Source organism: Budorcas taxicolor, chromosome 11 (genome assembly GCF_023091745.1).
Source record: "Budorcas taxicolor isolate Tak-1 chromosome 11, Takin1.1, whole genome shotgun sequence".
In the NCBI taxonomy this organism is placed as follows: Eukaryota; Metazoa; Chordata; class Mammalia; order Artiodactyla; family Bovidae; genus Budorcas; species Budorcas taxicolor.
Window position 1 is genome coordinate 126,093,976 of NC_068920.1, and position 21,778 is coordinate 126,115,753.

At 42.0% G+C, this 21,778-nt stretch overlaps 1 protein-coding gene across 1 annotated transcript in view; it reads right to left on the bottom strand.

The window, feature by feature from the left end:
- Positions 1-21,538, bottom strand: part of PPP3R1 (protein phosphatase 3 regulatory subunit B, alpha) — a 62,679-nt gene extending 41,141 nt beyond the window's left edge. Inside the window, exon 1 of the mRNA XM_052647820.1 lies at positions 21,089-21,538. Coding sequence (XP_052503780.1) covers positions 21,089-21,091 — 3 coding nt within the window. The 5' untranslated portion in view covers positions 21,092-21,538. The remainder of the gene's footprint in view (positions 1-21,088) is intronic.
- Positions 21,539-21,778: the final 240 nt, after the last annotated feature.

Here is a 21,778-nt window from a genome sequence, read left to right on the forward strand (position 1 = left end):
TTTTGACACCTTTACCCATTTCTCCCACCTACCACCCCTTGCCTCTGGCAAACACTGTTAATCTGTTATGTGTAAGCTTGGTTTTGGGGTTTTGTTTCTGTTTCTAGGATTCTACATATAAGTGAGATCATAGGGTATTTGTTTTGCTCTGACTTATTTCAATTAGCAAAATGCCCTCAAAGTCTGCCCATACTGCTGCAAATGGCAAGACATTCTTCTTTTTTATGGCTAATATTACATCATATATGCAAATATATACACCACAATTTCTCTTAACCATCCATCCATCCATGGACACTTAGGCTGCTGCATGTCTTAACTACTGTAAATGCTGCAATGGATGGGGATGCATGTATCTTTCTGAGAAAGCTTTTTTTTTTTTTCGTTTCTTTTGAATAAATAACCCAAAGTGGGATTGCTGGATCATATGGTAAATTTTATTTTTAATTTTTTAAGGAACTGCCATACTTTTTTCCAAAGTGGCTATATCAATTTACATTCCTCCGAACAGTGCACAAGGATTCCTTTTTCTCTGTATCTGTCAACATCTGTTGTCTCATTTATATTTATATATATGTATATATACATATATATACACATATATTAGTCATTCTAACAGGTGTGAGAACCATATCTCGTTGTGGCTTTGGTGAGTGTTTCCCTGATGATTAGTGATGAACATCTTTCCATGTACCTGCTGGCCATCTGTATGTCTTCTTTGGAGAAATGTTTGCTTCGATTCTCTGCCCAATTTTCAGTCAGACTGTTTTTATTCAATTGAGCTATATGAGTGCTTTATATATTTTGGATATTAACTCATCAAGATACATAATTTGAAAATATTTTCTTCTGTTTGGTACATCTCTTTTTCATTTTGCTGACGGTTTCCTTTGCTATGCAGAAGCTTTTTAGCAGTCCCAACTTGTTTATTTTTGTTGCCTTTGCTTCCAGTGTCATATCCAAAAAAATCATAGCCAAGATGCATGTCAAGGAGCTTATCGCCTATGTTTTCTTCTAGAAATGTTATGGTTTCAGGCCTTATGTTGAAGTCTTTAAACAACTGAGTCAATTTCTGTGTATGGTGTAAGACAGTGGTTTAGTTTTCCCATCACCACTGAAGAGCCTATCCTTTCCCCAGTTTTATATTCTTGGCTTTTCTATCATAAATTAACTGACCAAAGATGAACAGGTTTATTTCTGGGCTCTCTATTATGTTCCACTGATCTGTGTCTGGTTTTACGCCATCATCACATTGTTTTGATTACTATTGCTTTGTGAAGGTTTTTTGTGTGGCTGGTTGGATATTTGGGGGTTTTCTGGTCGCACCTTGTGGCATGTGGGATCTCAGTTCCCTGACCAGGAACTGAACCTGTGCCCTCTGTGTTGGGAGAACAAAGTCTTAACCACTGGGCAACTGAGGAAGTCCCAAAGATTTCTTTTTAACAATAGCTTTATTGAGATAAAATTAACAAACCACATAATCCGACTAAAGCATACAATTAATTCAGTGGTTTTTAGCACACTGACAGAGCTGTGCAGACATTACCACAATTAACTTTGGAGCATTTTCATCACCCTAAAAAGAAAGTCTATATCCACGGGCAGTCACTCCCATCTCTCAGCTTCACCCCAGCCACAGACAACCACTAATGTATAACTTTCTGTTTCTACATACTTGCCTATTCTGTATCCAGAATACGTATCAGTAGAATCATAGAATAAGTATTCCTTTGTAACTGTTTCCCCCCGCCCCCCACTTAGCAGATATTTTCTAGATTCATCCATGGTTAAGAAAAAATTTCTTTTTACTGACAAATAATGCTTTGTTGTATGTATATACCACATTTTATTTATTTATCCATTATTTAGTTAATGGACATGCAGACTATTCCCATTTGGGGGCTTATTATAAATAAGGCTGTTACAAACTTCAGTAAATGTTTTTCATTTTATGTCTGATGAGTATATACTTAGGAACAGAATTAACAAGTTTTACAGCTGCTCTCCAGAGAAAGGAATGGCTACCCACTCCAGTATTCTTGCTTGGAGACTTCCATGAACAGAACAGTCCGGTGAGCTACAATCCATGGAGTTGCAAAGAGTCAGACACAACTGAGCTACTCACACTGACACTCATGTGCGTGTGCACACACACACACACACACGTAACCCTAACCCTATGTTAAACACTCTGGGGAACTATTTTCTAGGGCAGGTACAACATTTACATCCCCACCAGCAATGTTAAGAGGGTTCCAATTTCTCCACATCCTCAACACACACCTGGTCTTCTTTATTATAGCCAGGCTAGTGGGGTGTCAAGTGCTCTCTCTCTGTGGTTTTGATTTGCATTGCCCTAATGACTAATGATGCTGCACATCTTTTCATGTGCTTATGGGACATCAGTTTATATTCTCCAGAGAAATGTCAATTCAGATCCTTTGCCCATTTTTTAGTTAGGCTGTCTTTTTATTGTTTCGTTTTAAGAACTTGTTATAAATTCTGGGTAGAAATACGGGGTCTATGGTTTTGGTTAAGGAAAACTAGGTATAGAAAATATTTGTGTTAAGAGGCTGACAGTACTGGGTGGCAATTATATATGGGTGAGGGAAAAGATACAGTATACTATCAGAAGCCAGGTAGAATTCTCACTACCAAAATTCCCATCAAAAATCTGTGACTTCTGTTCAGAGTACCAAATAAGATATTGATGAGGTTGTTTTTAAGACTATAAGGCCTATCCTCTGGTCATGTAAAGTAAGCTAGCCAGCTAATAACAACTTAGCTGCCTGAGTAAGGAATTTGGTCTTTTTCTGGTACCTAAGAAACATGTAACACACAAGGAAACCTAAGAAAGAACCCTGCTGGGAGACTGGCAAGGAAGCTTTTCCTCCCTAACAGAGACAGCTGGAGCGTTACCTGCTCTTCTTCAGTCAGATAGCAGCATCTAAAACTATGACAGCCCTCTCCTGACATACAGACCTTTAAAGTACGCTGGACCTATGTCTCTGGGGAAACTGATGAAAACTGCTGAACTACTCTGTAACTCTGACTCTGGGCTTCTTATTCTGTGAAATAAAACATTCCTTATTAGTTGGGAGGGTCTTGTTACTTGTATTTCAAAACATTCTGATACATTTTCTACTTTGTCAATAAGCAAATTACTGGACAGAGCTATTACAAAAATAAGGATGAAGTAATTATGAAATCTCTGGTTCCTCTGCCTTTTCTAAAACCAGCTTGAACATTGGGAAGTTCACAGTTCATGTATTGCTGAAGCCTGGCTTGGAGGATTTTGAGCATTACTTTACTAGCATGTGAGATGAGTGCAATTGCGCAGTTGTTTGAACATTCTTTCATACTGCCTTTCTTTGGGATTGGAATGAAAACTGATCTTTTCCAGTCCTGTGGCCACTGCTGAGTTTTCCAAATTTGCTGGCATATTGAGTGCAGCACTTTCACAGCATCATCTTTCAGGATTTCAACAGCTCAACTGGAATTCCATCACCTCCACTAGCTTTGTTCCTAGTGATGCTTCCTAAGGCCCACTAGACCTCACCTTCCAGGATGTCTGGCTCTAGGTGTGTGATCACACCATTGTGATTATCTGGGTCATGAAAATCTTTTTTGTGCAGTTCTTCTGTGTATTCTTGCCACCTCTTCTTAATATCTTCTGCTTCTGTTAGGTCCATACCATTTCTGTCCTTTATTGAGCCCATCTTTGCATGAAATGTTCCTTTGGTATCTCTGATATTCTTGACGAGATCTCTAGTCTTTCCCATTCTGTTGTTTTCCTCTATTTCTTTGCATGGATCATTGAAAAAGCAAGAGAATTCCAGAAAAACATCTATTTCTGCTTTACTGACTATGCCAAAGCCTTTGTGTGGATCACAATAAACTGTGAAAAATTCTGAAAGAGATGGGAATACCAGACCACCTCACCTGCCTCTTGAGAAACCGATATGCAGGTCAGGAAGCAACAGTTAGAACTGGACATGGAACAACAGACTGGTTCCAAATAGGAAAAGGAGTACGTCAAGGCTGTATATTGTCACCCTGCTTATTTAACTTATATGCAGAGTACATCATGAGAAATGCTGGGCCGGAGAAAGCACAAGCTGGAATCAAGATTGCCAGGAGAAATATCAATAACCTCAGATATGCAGATGACACCACCCTTATGGCAGAAAGCGAAGAACTAAAGAGCCTCTTGATGAAAGTGAAAGAGGAGAGTGAAAAAGTCGGCTTAAAGCTCAACATTCAGAAAACGAAGATCATGGCATCTGGTTCCATCACTTCCTGGCAAATAGATGGGGAGACAGTGGAAACAGTGTCAGACTTTATTTTGGGGGGCTCCAAAACCACTGCAGATGGTGACTGCAGCCATGAAATTGAAAGACGCTCACTCCTTGGAAGGAAAGTTATGACCAATCTAGACAGCATATTAAAAAGCAGAGACATTACTTTGTCAACAAAGGTCCATCTAGTCAAGGCTATGGTTTTTCCAGTGGTCATGTATGGATGTGAGAGTTGGACTATAAAGAAAGCTGAGCGCTGAAGAATTGATGCTTTTGAACTGTGGTGTTGGAGAAGACTTGAGAGTCCCTTGGACTGCAAGGAGATCCAACCACTCCATCCTAAAGGACATCAGTCCTGGGTGTTCACTGGTAGGACTGATGTTGAAGCTGAAACTCCAATACTTTGGCCACCTGATGCAAAGAGCTGACTCATTTGAAAAGACCCTGATGCTGGAAAAGATTGAAGGCAGGAAGAGAAGGGGATGACAGAGGATGAGATGGTTGGATGGCATCACTGACTCAATGGACACGGGTTTGAGTGGACTCTGGGAGTTGGTGATGGACAGGGAGGCCTGGCGTGCTGTGGTTCACGAGGTCGCAAAGAGCTAGACACGACTGAATGACTGAACAGAATTATGAAATCTAGACCTGCCTAGAACGTTACATACTAGTTTTCAGAAGTTTGATTTTTAAAAATGTGAACAGTACTTTGCACTATATCAAGCATCCTAGGTAACTACCTTACCCAATACCCACCAGAACTCTAAATCAAGCAATCTTGAGGCCATTTTACAGATATGTATTTCTCCAGTATAGATCTTCCAATTCTATAGCCCACATACCACATCATAGTATGTCTCATAGTATCAAATAAAATGCACTAAAAACAACATAGCTGATAAACCATAATGGAAAAAGTAAAGAATGTCTGTGAGTAAACTGAGTCCCCGTGCCATACAGCATAGACTGGCACAGCACTGTAAGTCAACTATATGCACAAAAAAAGCAATACAGTCAACAACAAAGTGATGACAGTATTCTTTCAGCACTTAAAAACAATTACGTGACATTATACAACTCTCTTAGATGAGTAATGTGACTAAAATGAATTTTTTAAATGTCCAAAGAGCGTTACGTTAAGTTTAAACTTGGCAAGCAGAGCGACTAGAGAAGTCCAGCACTTTCTAATGGATCTACTGAAGTACTTACACTGTATTAAAACCTTTCCCTCTACACGCCTGGCTCAATTTATGCTGTGAAGACTTATGTATTTTTTTCCTGTCATCTCTGTACCTAACACTATACTTGATATGTCAATATATGTAGCAGGTGAAGATAGATGTTTGCTAAACTAAGAAATCAAAGACCTAGAGTCGCAGTTCCTCTTTACCAGTTGTTCTAGAACACATCTATAAAATGTAGGTAAATTAGTTTAACAAAACTAAACATTATTTATAAATTTTGAATGTTATTTATTTGTGAAAAAGTTTTCTTACTGTTTAACAAATGATGTGTAAGTGACACTTTACTCAGATATGTAAAAAGAACCTTAAAGAATAAAATAATTCTGTAACTTTCAGAATCAACAGCAGTTTCCACTTTGGTAGCTTTCCAATTGTGCCTAACCCCTTGTGCTTTCTAACTATTTATTCACAAGACTTTCGAAGACCACCCCCCTCCCCCTCCGCCCTGTGGCCCAAGATAGATATAACTCATTCAGTTGTACCTCTGCCGGCTTCCCAAGTACCTACCTGCCCACCCAGCATTAGCATTTATACTGCACGAGCATACCACAAAGGCAACTGGCTAAACAAAGATGAATAAAAATGCATCCCTTGCCCTAGAGATTTCACAGCACTTAAGAGGGGAAGCAATGAAACACAATGAAACATGGGATGTATTATAATGAAAGTTACTTACAAATGGCCATTAATTACCTTGAGGAGTTGGGAAATACAACTGGAATAGGGTCCTGAAGTTTGCCAGACAGAAAAAGCAAATGAAAGGACACTGCAGATGGAGTAAACGTATATACAAAGGCACCAATAAGTGAAAAATAAGGCATTTAAGAACCAAGAAGTTTGACTTGGTTACAGCATAAGCCTGGCTAGAAATAAGGATCAGAACACAAGTGCCACGCAAAAGAGTTTAAATGTTGAATTCTGGAAGATGTGGCATCGACTTTTAAATAAGGTAGTAACACTAGATTTCTTTTTCAGAAGACCAACTCCAGTGGTAGTATGGAAGACAGAATGAAGAACCTAGATGCAAAAAGAGCAAAGCATCAAATAGGCTACAGAAATAGTCCAGGTAAGAAATAAATGGAACTGCAATGATGCCAGAAGCATAGGGATAAGGTTGATTCAGGAGATATTTTGGGATCTAAATGACAGGATACATTTAGTATAACATGATACTTATGTTCCTGCAAAATCTTCATGGTCTAAAAACTACACCTTAAAACAAAGATACATCAATCACAGTTTAAAAATAACATGGCCTAAGGAAAACAGCTGGAAGCAAGACACTCAAAATCAGGGCAACTCTAACCAGACTACTAACAAAACCAACAAGAATCCTAATAAGCAAATTAACATAGTGAAAGATGTTTTAAGTAACTAACAAGCATGGCACTTTCTAAAAGTACGGCTCAAAGTACAGGTGTGCTTCCAGAACCTGCCAGACACCAAAATCTGCAGATGCTCAAGTTCCATAGTTCAGCCCTCTGCATATGCAATTCACACCTACAGATTTAACCAACCGCCGCTCTTGCAGTACTGTATTTATTGAAAAAATTTGCGTGTAAACAGACATACCAAGTTCAAATCCATGTTGTTCAAGGGTCAACAGTAATAAAAAAAAGTGTAAAAGGTATCTGAAGCTAAGTTACAGAAACAAAGAAAAAACAATGCACAAAAAACTGGGGCATGGAGAAGGAAACAGCAACCCCACTCCAGTATTCCTGCCTGGCAAAGTCCATGGACAGAGGAGTCTGCCAGGCTGCTGGGCCATGGGGTTACAGGACTGAGCAACGTGTGCATGAGGGTGGAGGGAGTTAGGTTGATAGCAAAAAACTGGTAGAACTAAAAAAAAAAAAAAAAAAACCTGAGGGAAATGTGCAATAAAATCTTCCAACACAGATCAACTGCAAGTATCAGTCAAGAGGAAGAGTGCAGTATATGGAGAGAGCATACAGAACTCTGCTTAGCAGAATGCTGCTTTCAGCTATGCTACTGTATTTTAAATTCAGGGGCCACTACTGATGGTAGGAAGCATTAACATGCTTCCATTTTCCTCTTTATGGATAGCATGTGAGCCAGTCTGGAATGCCTCAGAAGTCCCTCGAGTGAGTGACTGAGTCTCCCGTCTCCAAACCACATCCGGTGGTGTTCCTGTGTCATGCTCTCTTAGTACAGACCGTTAACGGATGACTGCTTAAGACTGAGGCACTAGTGAAAAGTGAAAATGAAAGTCGCTCAGTCGTGTCCAACTCACTCCATGGACTGTACAACCCACCAGGCTCCTCTGTACATGGAATTCTCCAGGCCACAATACTGGAGTGGGTGGGGATCTTCTCAACCTAGGGATCGAACCCAGGCCTCCTGTATCGAAGATGGATTCTTTACCAAATGAGCCACCAGGGAAGCCCAAGAACATGGGAATGGGTAACCTATCCCTTTTCCAGGGGATCTTCCTGACCCAGGAATTGAACCAAGGTCTCCTGCATTGCAGGCAGATTCTTACAGTTCAGTTCAGTTCAGTTCAGTCTCTCAGTCGTGTCCGACTCTTTGCAACCCCATGAATTGCAGCACGCCAGGCCTCCCTGTCCATCACCATCTCCCGGAGTTCACTCAGACCCACGTCCATCGAGTCCGTGATGCCTTCCAGCCATCTCATCCTGGGTCATCCCCTTCTCCTCCTGCCCCCAATCCCTCCCAGCATCAGAGTCTTTTCCAATGAGTCAATTCTTCGCATGAGGTGTCCAAAGTACTGGAGTTTCAGCTTTAGCATCATTCCTTCCAAAGAAATCCCAGGGCTAATCTCCTTCAGAATGGACTGGTTGGATCTCCTTGCAGTCCAAGGGACCCTCAAGAGTCTTCTCCAACACCACGGTTCAAACGCATCAATTCTTCGGTGCTCAGCCTTCTTCACAGTCCAACTCTCACATCCATACATGACCACAGGAAAAACCATAGCCTTGACTAGACGGACCTTAGTCGGTCAAGTAACATCTCTGCTTTTGAATATACTATCTAGGGTGGTCATAACTTTTCTTCCAAGGAGTAAGCGCCTTTTAATTTCATGGCTGCAGTCACCATCTGCAGTGATTTTGGAGCCCCGAAAAATAAAGTCTGATGCTGTTTCTACTGTTTCCCCATCTATTTCCCATGAATGATGGGACCAGATGCCATAATCTTCGTTTTCTGAATGTTGAGCGTTAAGCCAACTTTTTTACTCTCCTCTTTCACTTTCATCAAGAGGCTTTTTAGCTCCTCTTCACTTTCTGCCATAAGGGTGGTGTAATCTGCCTATCTGAGGTTATTGATATTTCTCCCGGCAATCTTGATTCCAGCTTGTGTTTCTTCCAGTCCAGCATTTCTCATGACGTACTCTGCATATAAGTTAAATAAGCAGGGTGACAATACACAGCCTTGACGTACTCCTTTTCCTATTTGGAACCAGTCTGTTGTTCCATGTCCAGTTCTAACTGTTGCTTCCTAACCTGCATACAGATTTCTCAAGAGGCAGGTGAGGTGGTCTGGTATTCTCATCTCTTTCAGAATTTTCCACAGTTTATTGTGATCCATACAGTCAAAGGCTTTGGCATAGTCAATAAAGCAGAAAAGTAGGAAGTCAAGAAACACCTGGAGTAACAGGCAAATTTGGCCTTGGAGTGCGGAATGAAGCAGGGCAAAGACTGATAGAGTTTTGCCAAGAAAATGCACTGGTCATAGCAAACACCCTCTTCCAACAACACAAAAGACTCTACACATGGACATCACCAGATGATCAACAACGAAATCAGATTGATTATATTATTTGCAGCCAAAGATGGAGAAGCTCTATACAGTCAACAAAAACAAGACCGGGAGCTGACTGTGGCTCAGATCATTAACTCCTTATTGCCAAATTCAGACTCAAATTGAAGAAAAGTAGGGAAACCACTAGACCACTCAGGTATGACCTAAATCAAATCCCTTATGATTATACAGTGGAAGTGAGAAATAGATTTAAGGGTCTAGATCTAGATAGAGTGCCTGATGAACTATGGAATGAGGTTCGTGACATTGTACAGGAGACAGGGATCAAGACCATCCCCATGGAAAAGAAATGCAAAAAAGCAAAATGGCTGTCTGGGGAGGCCTTACAAATAGCTGTGAAAAGAAGAGAGGCAGATTCTTTACCAGCTGAATAAAAGGTATACCGGATTTCCAGAAAGGAGCAAATGGATACTGTTTCCATTAAGAAAAATTAAGGAAAAACGAAGCATGAATATGAAGATAATATAATGAATGTGGTTTTAGTCACATTGAGTTTGACCTGTTTTGCAGACATCCTCATTTAGTATATGTACAGTAAGCAATTATAGACTAGAGAAGAGGAGAATAATGTGGGCCAAAAATATGAATCATCAGTACACAGGAGATGGTGAAATTCTGCGAAGAAAGAAAGAAGTCATGAACTCACTCAATTTACTCACTCAGTAAGTATTTACTGAATTCCTGTAATATGTAGGAGCCTAGGCTGGCAGTGATTTCCAGACTCTCCAGGGTCAGCTGTCTCTCAGGTGCATATACTCCCACTTTACACACATACTAAACAAGGCCTGCAGAGTTTATGGCATTTGTTCAAGGCCACTCAGCTAGAATGTGTCCACTTGATGCTTTGGCCACCTGCTATGAACATCCAACTCACTGGAAAAGACCCCGATGCTAGGAAAGACTGAAGGCAGAAGAAGCGGGCAACAGAGGACAAGATGGTTGGATGGCATCACCGACTCAAGAGAAATCAGTTTGAGCAAGCTCCAGGAGATGGTGAAGGACACGGAAGCCTGGCACGCTGCAGTCCATGGGGTCGCAAAGAGTCGGACACGACTGAGCAACTTAACAAGTTAGCTAGAAAATGGCAGAACCAGAGTCTGAAGTCAAACCTTTTCAACCCCCAATCTCATGTTGATCATTAGAAGATTACTGCCAACATAGTAATTTTCAGTGACATGTAGGTGCATAATCATTCTAGACCAGCACTATCTAATGGGCATTTATACAATGATGGGGATCTTCTGTATCTGCACCAATACTGTAACCACAAGCTACAAGCAGCCACTGGGCACTTATACATGTTATGACCAAAGAACTGAACTTACAATTTTATGTCATTAAAATTTTTTAAAATAGGAACATGTAGCTAGCAGCTGCTGAACTGGACATCACAGATCTAGACTGCAGTAGACTGAAAAAACAAGAAAATGAGCAAATACAGATAAGTCAAAAGAATGATGGTCAAGAGTGACAGCTAGATACTGAAGGCAGACCTGAAGTAGAGCTGTCCATTCATAAATTCACTATTTGAGAAAAATCATTATGAGCTAGTTTATAACTCATGAAATTCTATTTGTTAGGAAAATAGATGCAACATAAGCACACATTAAACCACAGGTTTCCCTTATTACCTTTTAGCATTGGTTTTACCTGACATTCTAGTTTTTATTAAAAATTGTGTTACAAGCAAATAACACTACAGGCTGCAGCTTACTGCCTGCCAATAACAGGAGGATGCATGGGGCACTGCACTCAGGAGGATATGAATGAAAACTCACCCTGAAAACTATACAGACAGTAAGGAAAAGTTCGTAAAAGTGCTAACAGACAGCTCTAATAATGCCAATGGAAAAGGCTGGACTCTTTCTGTAGGTAGTTGTGCTTCACACTCTCATCCCTTGGTTTAAAACTGCGTACCTAGTTCTAACATACAAGTAAAAACATACAAGCGAAAAAACAATTCTCTGTTCACAAAAGTCAAGAGACCTGGCTAGAGCACAGATGAGCTTAATAATGCTCCTGGAACACAAGTCAAAGTGCTATCTTATTTACAGAAATGCTTCTAGGATAGCAGTGGGGCTACCACGTGACCCTCCTGTCGATACTGGTAAGAAAGAGCTGTAACTAACAAAACAGAACTCTGAGAAAGTAACCTGTAAGAACCTATGACTTGTTGTACCTGTGCTAAATTTTAAAGGATTTCCTATAGAAATCGTCTAAAGTTTTAAACATTTTTTTATCGCACATGACTATAAAAACCAAAGACAAATCCAGAAACATTAATTAGTCACATTTCATTTCAAATTTTTATTCCTGCACCAGATCTATACATTAACTATGTGCTGTGTGTTTAGTTGCTGGGTCATGTCCAACTAACTCTTTGCCATCCCATGGACTGCAGACCACCAGGCTCCTCAGTTCATGTGGATTCTCCAGGCAAGAATACTGGAGTGGGTTACCATGCCCTCCTCCAGGGCATCTTCCCAACCAAGGGATGGAACCCAGGTCTCCCACACCGCAGGTGGATTCTCTACCATCTGAGTCACCAGGGAAGCCCATAGATTAGCTATAATTACTGTCAACCCGAGACCACAAAGGAGGTATGGGACTCTAAGGAGAAAACTCAGAAAGAAAGTGAAGACGGACTGCTGAATAAACAGTTTATTTGGAAGGCTAAAAGCGGAAGAAATTAACTTGGCAAGCCTGAAATAAAATGAAAGCTTTCTCCACTACACTTTGAAGATCATTTTCTCTTTTTAATTTAGAAAACGGCTATCGATGTTGTTAACACTTAATAAGATGGCTAAGTGGGAAAAATAAACACAAAAAATGTTCTAGTGAAATATTATTTTCCCTAAGAGTAATTTTTATAAGAATACTGTCATAGTTCATGCTGACGTACCAACCTCAACCATTATGAAATTGCTACCTAACTTAAAGTACGCTGAATTGTTTTTGACTCAATGCTTACATCTCAAATATCACTAAAAACCTTGGAATAAAACTGATTACAATGAGTAAACTAGAACATGGCATCATTAAAAATCTCTTTAAGTCTTACCTTAACAAGAGATAAATTACAAAAAAAAAATTAATAAATCCCCACACTGGCATAGCTTTAAGAAAGGGACACACACACAAACTCCTTGTACGAATATACAAGAAACTTCAATGATCAACACAAGAAGAAGGAATGACCAGGAAAGACTTATTTTCCACTTCATAACTTTCGGTATGGTTTTATGTTTTAAGTAAATGTATCAATAGTGGGTTTAGAACTTTAAAAATGTTTTAAGAATATTAATCTACAACTAGACGTTCCCCTTATCATAAAATCTAAACTCAGAAAATAGTTCCTCTTAGAACTAGGTAATTTGACTAGAAGTTACTAACACAAAAACTAACAATTAACCTCTTTTCCTGTTAAAGCCCCTGTTTCCTACATGAACTTTCTAGATCTTGGATCCATCTATTATTTAATATGTACCTAATACCCTGTTAACCACCTATCAAATCTTTCAAAATTGAAATTATAATTGTGTCCCTACTCCTCATCCTCAATCCAGCCCATTCACCTCAGCATCAGTCTCAACTTCAGCAGAAGATCTTGCCTCAAACTATCCCCAGTTGCTGAGATGATTTGGGGTCACCTGGTTTGAACTCCATTATTAAAACATACCTGTCATCATGACTTACTCTCCTCATCTTCTTTTCTTTCCCTCTCTTTCCATGTCCCTCTTTTCCTTTCATCCATCTTTTTTTCCTACCACTTCTTGGGCTCATTCCATTCCATTCAGTTCAGTCGCTCAGTTGTGTCCAACTCTTTGTGACCCCATGAACCACAGCACGCCAGGCCTCCCTGTCCATCACCAACTCCTGGAGTTCACCCAAACTCATGTCCATTGAGTCAGTGATGCCATCCAACCATCTCATTCTCTGTCGACCCCTCTTCCTCCTGCCCTCAATCTTTCCCAGCATCAGGGTCTTTTCAAATGAGTCAGCTCTTCGCATCAGGTGGCCAAAGTATTGGAGTTTCAGCTTCAACATCAGTCCTTCCAATGAACACCCAGGACTGATCTTTAGGGTGGACTGGTTGGCTCTCATTCCATTAATCATCCTTTTTCTCACAGCTCCCTCTCCAGGCTTTCTTCTAACTCGAAGGGACATCAAGAATTACCCCACTGTAAACCACTCAAGGTAACCTTTCTTTGTCCATTTTCCATAAATGGCTCAAAGAGTGAACTGACACTCACTGCCTCAACTCTGTCATCAGGATTTACTCCTTTATTCCACTTCTTCATCCACATATTCCTTCTTCAAACACTACTTAATCTCTATCATATATCAAGCATTTGGACTGTAACAATGAAAAGACAAAGACAAGGCCTCTGCATTCTCAGTTTACATTCCTTTGCAATCTTATTTTCATTACCTAGGGCTTAACTGAAGTTACTGCCTTAAAGATTATAACTTCTATAATAGTATTCATTTTCAGCTCCCTCTCTCCCATGTTAATGGATGAGAAAAACCTCTTACTGTCTAAGGAGACTCATATTCCCTCCTACCTCCCTGGGGCTCTCAAAATATTAAGAATTCCAACTTTTCCCTTTGAATCTTTAACTGCTCCTTCTTTCCAGGTTCATTCCCTTAACCCTAAAAATAATTCTTCCTCAAACCTAAATTCTCTAACTTTCATCGTCTCTCCATAAATTAAGCATTAAAGAGTAGTCTGTTCTCAATCTCTGGCTACCCATTTATTCCTCAACTCACAGCATCCTAGTTTTCCTCACCACCAGTACAAAATGTTGTTTTTCTCTAGTACTATGGCCAAAGTCACCATAACTTGCCGGCTCCCTCCAAAAGACACTTCTCAGTTCTTCTCTTTCCTGATCTCTGCAAAATCTACACACTGCTGACTCCTTCAAATGTGACATCAATACTCTCATTTTCCAACTATCTCTCTGGCTTATTTACTTTCAGACAACATTCACAGATTCACCTGCTATTAAATGCAGTGTTCTTTAGGGTCTGTCCTCTTCTTTGTTTTATATTCTTTCTCTGTAGGATTAGGCTGCCCTGGTGGCTCAGTGGTGAAGAATCTGCCTGCCAATGTGGGAGATCCAGGTTCAATCCCTGGGTTGGGAAGATGCCCTGGAGAAGAAAATGGGAATCCACTCCAGTATTCTTGCATGGGAAATCCCATGGACAGAGGAGTCTGGCAGGCTGCAGTCCATGGGGGTTTTAAAGAGTCAGAAACAACTCAGCGACTAAACAAACAAAAAGATCTATAAGCTATCATTCAGTTTCATGACTTCAACTGCTACCTAAAACAAATACAAACAACACTCAAATCTTTAATAAAAGCTCAATTTCTCTTCTACATCCCAATATAACCAATTATCTGTTAGCCATATCCACCCAGGTGACCCATGACTACTTTAAATTCACTGTGTCCAAAGTAGAAATCATCATCACTCCTCCCAATCTCCTTCTCCTGTTTCTCCTAGACAGAGAATGCACATTTCTGACAAGGTCCCAGACGATGCCCATGATGCTAGTTCAGGATCCTTATTTTGAGAATCACTGTTAACACATGTACTACCTCTTTCTGCCTCCAGGCTGCCAAGTTCATTCTGCTATCTCCTAGGCCATGGTATCTATGCAGCAGGCACTGTTAATATTTCACAGCACTCTGTTCTACTGAACTTAGAATCTTGCAACACAGCATTCTAAGCATTATTTACCACATGATAAGAGAAGACTAGAGATGAAACAATGGTCATTATAGCAAATTGGAAGTTTCTTTAGCATGGGATAGCATTCTAGTATATCCTTAGAATCAAATCTTAATCAAGTACACGGAGGCTTGATAAACACCGCAGAGTGGCTGGCACTACTATTTATCCAGTCACCCAAGCCAGAAGCCCCAGCAGGATTCGCCCCTTTCCTTCCCCATAAACTAAGACCCCAAGTCATACCTGCTACCCTCTAAATGTGTCTCATGCCTCCATCTGCACTGTTCCTACGTTCTCTGAGATCCTTATTTCTCATGTGACTGTGGTAACTTTTTAACTGGTCACCACGTCTACTTTCATCTTTCCTATTTTATCCCCATACCATCAGATTCATCTTTCTAAAAATGCCAATGAGACAATGTTATTCTCCTACTTAAAAACAACAGCTTCCATAGGCTTTAAGAAAAAAAAAAAAAACTTAACTCCTGCATGTGTTAAGCAAACCCTTCTATAATCCTCCAGCTACCTGACCACTCTCTCTCTCCATGCCACCCTAACCAACCCCTTACTCTCCAGCCATGCTGAACTTCAGGCCTGGATATTCATACCTCAGTGTCTTTAACCATAAAGCTTTCTAGAGTGCCTTTTCCACTGGCTAAATGTTCTTTCTTAAGACTCAGCTCAGGCACCATCTCTTTTAGGAAGCTGTCTTTGAGTGACATTTATCTCTCCATTCAATCCCCGAAAGTTTGGAGTACACCTCTTTGCGTGTTTAGTCCGTTAACACATATTACACTGTGTAACAATTGTCTTGTTCACCCAGTTGATTAAGCTCCCAAAACTACAATTATGTCTTCTGTTTATATAGTCAATGTTAGGAATATTAACAGGTACTCAGCTAAAAATCAAATAAATACATTCCACGTTGTTCTCTGATTCCTCTGCCTTTTCTAAACCCAGCTTGCACATCTGGAAGTTCTTGATTCAAGTACTGCTGAGACCTAGCTTGAAGGATTTTGAGCATAACCTTACCAGCATGGGAAGTGAGCGCAATTGTCTGGTAGTCTGAACATTCTTTAGCACTGCTCTTCTTTAAAACTGGGATGAAAACTGACCTTTTCCAGTCCTGTGGCCACTGGCGGGTCTTCCAAATTTGCTGACATATTGAGTGCAGCACTTTAATAATTTAAATAGCTCAGCTGGAATTCCATCACTTCCACTAGCATTATTGGTAGTACTCTTCATAAGGCCCACTTCACTTCAAGCTCCAGTCCTTCACTGGAAGGACTGATGCTGAAGCTCCAATACTTTGGCTACTTGATGCCAAGAGCCAACTCACTGGAAAAGACCCTGATGCTGAGAAAGGTTGAAGGAAGGAGCAGGGCATGACAGAGGATGAGATGATTGGATGGCATCACTGATTCAATGGGCATGAACTTAGGTGAACTCCTGGAGACGGTGAGGGACAAAGAGGCCTGGCATGCTGCAGTCCATGGGGTGGCAGAGAGTCAGACACAACTGAGAGACTGAGCAACAATATTGCTCTCTAAATTGTTGTTGTTAAGTCGTGTCCAACTCTTCTGTGACCCCATGGACTGTAGCCCACCAGGCTCCTCTGTCCATAAGATTTCCCAGGCAAGAATACTGGAGTGGGTTGCCAATTCCTTCTCCAGGGGATCTTCTCAACCCAGGGACTGAACCCATATCTCCTGCATTGGCAGGTAGATTCTTTACCACTGAACCATTCTCTAAATGGTGGCTCTCAAAATTTAGCATAGATCAGAATTACCCAGAAGGCAATAGAAATCTAGACTGCTTGGCCCCACCCCGGAGTTCCAGCTTCAGCTGGTTCAGCGTGGGACCTAACAACTTTCCAGATGATGCTGATACAGCTAATACAGGAATCACATCTTGAGTGTCAGTGCTCCAAATAGATGCAGTCTCTTCCTCACTCCAGAATTTAAAGTCTTTCCCCAGCTGCATCCATCTCTGCCTACTGCAACCCGAATAATCTTTCTAGACCCAGCCCAACTGTCATCTCCTTCATAAAACGTTCCCTAATCCCACAGAAACTGATCTTGCTCTTTCCTTTATTTGTATCCAGCCTTGTATACATTATTCATATGGTAATGAATGCTAATTTCTTTCCCCACACCTACTGGCACGTGTCTTCCATTCTCCATTTAAAGGAAGGAAGGAAACCTGCCTTAATCATTTTAATATTCTCCATAACCTAGCACAGTAGCCAGTGAAGAGCAGATGAAATCTACAAGCATTTGTTGATGTGAATGAATCCCTGCTGACTGCCCAGACTCTGAGCCCACAGTCTGAGTCGCTTAATCCTCCTGGCCCAAGCTGACTTCTTACACTGCTCTGTACTTTTTGCTTGCCTGACTACCTATGACAGACGCCTGATCCTCCCACACTTATCTGTCCCTCTTATTGCTGACTGACCCTTATTCAGCTTCTTTACCTTGTACTCTGAACCTTTTTTTTTTTTTAACAACTATGGGACATAGTAGGTGGAGAAATCTTCTCTGTATGATTGTTTTGAATTTTAATTCTGCTGGCCAGAAGGCAGATTGCTTGCCTTTTTTTTTTTTTCTAAAGTAGCCTCTCTTGGTTAGAGAATCCGAACTAAAATATCCTGTGTACAACCCCAACTACAATTATTGCAGACAGCAATAAATAGGCTTCAGGCTCTCATCACAGATAGTGGAGATAATTTTAATAAAAAGTTTAAAAAACACAAAAATATAACAAGGTCACTTAGGAAATACAAGGTTGCCCTAAGAAACAAAATTTAAAAGAAAAGCTAATTATTTATATAGTATGTTCATATATGTATCCAGAACAAACTCTGTATTACCTATCCCAACCAAAAACCTGGTCATATTTCTGAATTACACTAAGAACACAGTAAAAACCACCTCTGATAAATGAAAAGTTAATTAGTTTCTAAAAATGACCTTAAAAAGTTTACGCCTTCAAAACTTACTCAGAGACTGTTTTCAATTACACCCATCTAAACAAGCAAAGAGTCGGACACGACTGAGCGACTTTCACTCACTCAAACAAGCATTCTACTTGATTATTTTATTCTTATTCTGCCTCAGCATGTCAGTAACACTGAAGTACTCTATCTAAAACTATACATACATACCTACAGAAAAAATTGTGATGACATCCAGTTATTTCAATAAATATACATTCATTTATGTAATCACAGAAAACTGATCATTAATGATTCAAGAAAAATTCTTAGGAGCTCAGTACTCACTATTTTATATGGGAGACATCCATAATTTTCAGCCCACTTGCTCAACATTTTAAGACTCAAACAAAGCTGATGAAGAGAGGCAAAGATACAACAGGCAAAAAAGAAGTTGGCTACTTTTAAGGTAGCAACTAAAATTAATACTTGTCAAAAGAGTCTTGATTGGTTCAATTCAATCTCTAAGCCTCTGTGCTTTCCCCTTACTTGAATTAATCACTAACTCACAAATTAAAGTCTATTAACAAAAATCTAAGTATGTCCATGATACTCAGGAGGAATTACAAAGGTTTTCCAAAGACAGTGAAAGTTTTCAGAATTACATGCTCAAATAACAAGAAAATGAACCAAATCACTCCAAACTCCTATTTATTTGAGTTAATCAATACGCCATAAGGCACAATCGAGGTACAGGCTTGACACTTGGCGAACCAGTGCTATACTCAGCAGACCAACACGATTCCAAAAGTTGAGGAGCCACTGTCATGACAAATTATGCCCTGAAATGGTATTGAGAGGACGGCAGAAAAAAGAGCCAAGAGTGAACCAAAAAATAAATACTAAAAAGGAAACTGGAAAGAAGAGGGAAATAATGACCTGGAAGAAAAAATATACCCTATGGGAAGTTTAAAATATTTTTGAAAGATAAAGAAACACTAACTTTCCAGAAGATAAATTTAAAAGCTAAAAGAGCATTTCCCAAATTCTGACTGTAGCTCAAGAAAAAAAAGCGCGAGGGGGGTACGGAGGAGGACGCACCACAGAGGGGAAAAGAACTATTTGGAAGTCAGATCATTCTCCTATACACTACACAAACAAGACTAGGTCTTTGTTCCTCAAAACGTATCCTTTATAAATACAGGTTAAAGAAAACACTGGACAAAGATCTTCAAGATCTGGACCCTCGGGTAAAATACATCTATAAGGAAGCTGTATTAAAGCACTAAAGCACAATTCATAACTCCAAAAGATTATGCCAAAAAAAAAAAAGAGAGAGAGAGTACTGTGTACTATGAATGGCTCTGATATAACTTGTTTTTGTAGCAGTCTGGAAAAACCTAAGTTTTGACTTTGAAGGCCAAAATCGTCTCGAAGCTGCCTCCCAAATTGGCAAGGAAAAACCTCCTCCACGTATCAAAATCACTAATCATTTCTTAAGTCTGCTCCTAATCTGAATTTTAAGGACACTAATAGGTGCACTTAGGGCTTCCCAGATGGCTCAGTGGTTAAAAAAAAAAAAGTCCGCCTGCCAATTTAGAAGACGAGGGTTTGATCCCTGGGTTGGGAAGATTCTCCTGGAGAACGGAATGGCAACCCCACTCCAGTATCCTTGCCATGAAAATCCCATGAACAGAGGAGCCTGGTGGGCTACAATCCATGAGGTCGCAGAGTCCGACACGACTGAGCACACACACAATAGGTGCACTTAATCATTTGTCCTATTTTTTAAATAAAAGCTGACTTACTTGACTACTGTCACTTTCTTCTCCCACAATCACACTAAACTGATCTCGAGTTGCAGTCCACACAATTTCTCTCTTCACTTACCCACCACACTATTTTGAAATACTTAAATTCTACATACAAGGTGAAATACAATACAATTAAAAGCTGCAAGACATTACTCAACGCCTAGCAATCAGTCGGAATAATCTTCGGACAACTGTTCAAAAACTTTTAGAAATAGCCTAACGACCAAATCACCTGTTCGGATATCTCATCTAGATGAAAAAGCACTGCAAACTTTTTCTACTCTGCATGCAATTCTTGATTACAAAGAGAAAACTCCACGGGCTAGCCGGAGCTAGAGAACCGGTAGGGTAACAGGCTAAAAGGGCGTCGTTGATTTCTTGGCTACAGTGACAGAGGCGGGAGACACACCCCTAGCGTCGGTCGGAAACACTACAGCAGTGAGTTCTACCTAGGGATTAATGTGAGGGTAAGGAAAGACAAATTTAAATCGCCATGATTCAAAAACAACCAGCACCGGAGAGACTCACGAAGGTAACAAAGAAAACGAGAAACCCTTGGCAATCAGTAAGCACTAAAAACAAGTATCCCCGTTTATCACAATCCGAGCTACACTGTGTTCATGAATCGACACCTTGGACCTTTCCGGTTCGCCACTGCAGAGAGAAAACCAGCAACGAAAAGGAAAAAAAAAAAAAAAAAAGCCTCGTAAGGTTGCAAACAGCAGTGAAATAAACACTAACGGGAGAGGGGGGAAGTAAGTGGCAGGATTCCTGCCAAGACTCGCTGCTTCAAAATAGAGTGGGAGTGGGAGAGAGCGGCCCTGGAGAGAAAGTGGGTCTTATATAAAGAGCCATTGGCCACCTATGATTGCCGTAGGATTCCGGAATCTCCCCGAACTTGAGAGTGAGTGTGGGGCTGAGAGGGGGGCTCCACGTGGAGGAGGGTCCGGAGAGGGGAAAGCGGGCCGATCAGGGGACAGTACCGGGCGCACGGCCGGGGTGGCTGGGGGTCGAGGCCCGGGCGGAATCCCAGAGGCGCGAGGGGGGAGGGGGCGGAGGGGCTCCCCGCGGAGGCCCGGGGGCGGGCGCGGGGGCCCCGCCGGGCTGTCAATCCGCCGCCCGAGGCCCCCGGGCCGCTGGGGCTTTCTCGGGTCTCTCGAATTTTCCACCGGGGGAAGCCGCCCGGGGGAGTCGGGGCTCGCCCCCGCCCCTGCCCCTGGAAGCGGCGGGCGGGGAGCGATGGTGCGTGGGGAAGCCGAGAGCTCACCATTTTGCTTGGCGGTCGGCGACTCGCTCGCACAGAGAAGAGTGTCGGCGCTCTGACGGTCTCCCGCAGGAAGCAGTGGCGGCGGCGGCGGCGGCGGCCCAGCTACGCTCGGCTGGGGCGGCTGCGGCCCTCGGGACGCCCGCGGGGGAAGGGGGGGTGCAGGCTGGGGGAGGGCAAGCGGCGCCGCGGGGAGCGCGCCGGCCGGGGTGACTGGACACGCGGGAGCTGGCGGGGAGAAGAGAAATTAAGGTCGAGATTCCGAGACGGAGAGCGCGGGAGGAGACACGGCGAGAAGTGGAGAGAGACAGAGCAGGGAGGGAGGCGGGGGAGAAGGGGGCCGAGCGGCTCGGGGGCTGCAGCCTCGCACTCGCGCTCGCGCCCGCACCAGAGCCGTGACGGACTCACTGCAGTGGCTCGCACTGACCCGCAACCTCAAGGCACGAAAAAGGGGGAGGGCAGGAGAGGGAGGGGAAAGCGGAGCGCAGCGGCGCGCGGGGCGGAGGGCGGGGGCGCGCGCGGAGCCGGCGGCGGGGGCGGGGCTTCCGCGAGCGCCGCACATCCGGGAACCCGCGCACCCGCTCGGCGGCGGCTGCGGCGGCGCTCTGGCGAGCTCTGGTTGGGGAGCGCGGAGCGCGCCGGCCGCCCCCTGCGTGCAAAGCGGGGGGAGCGCGGGGGCGGGGGCGCGGACGT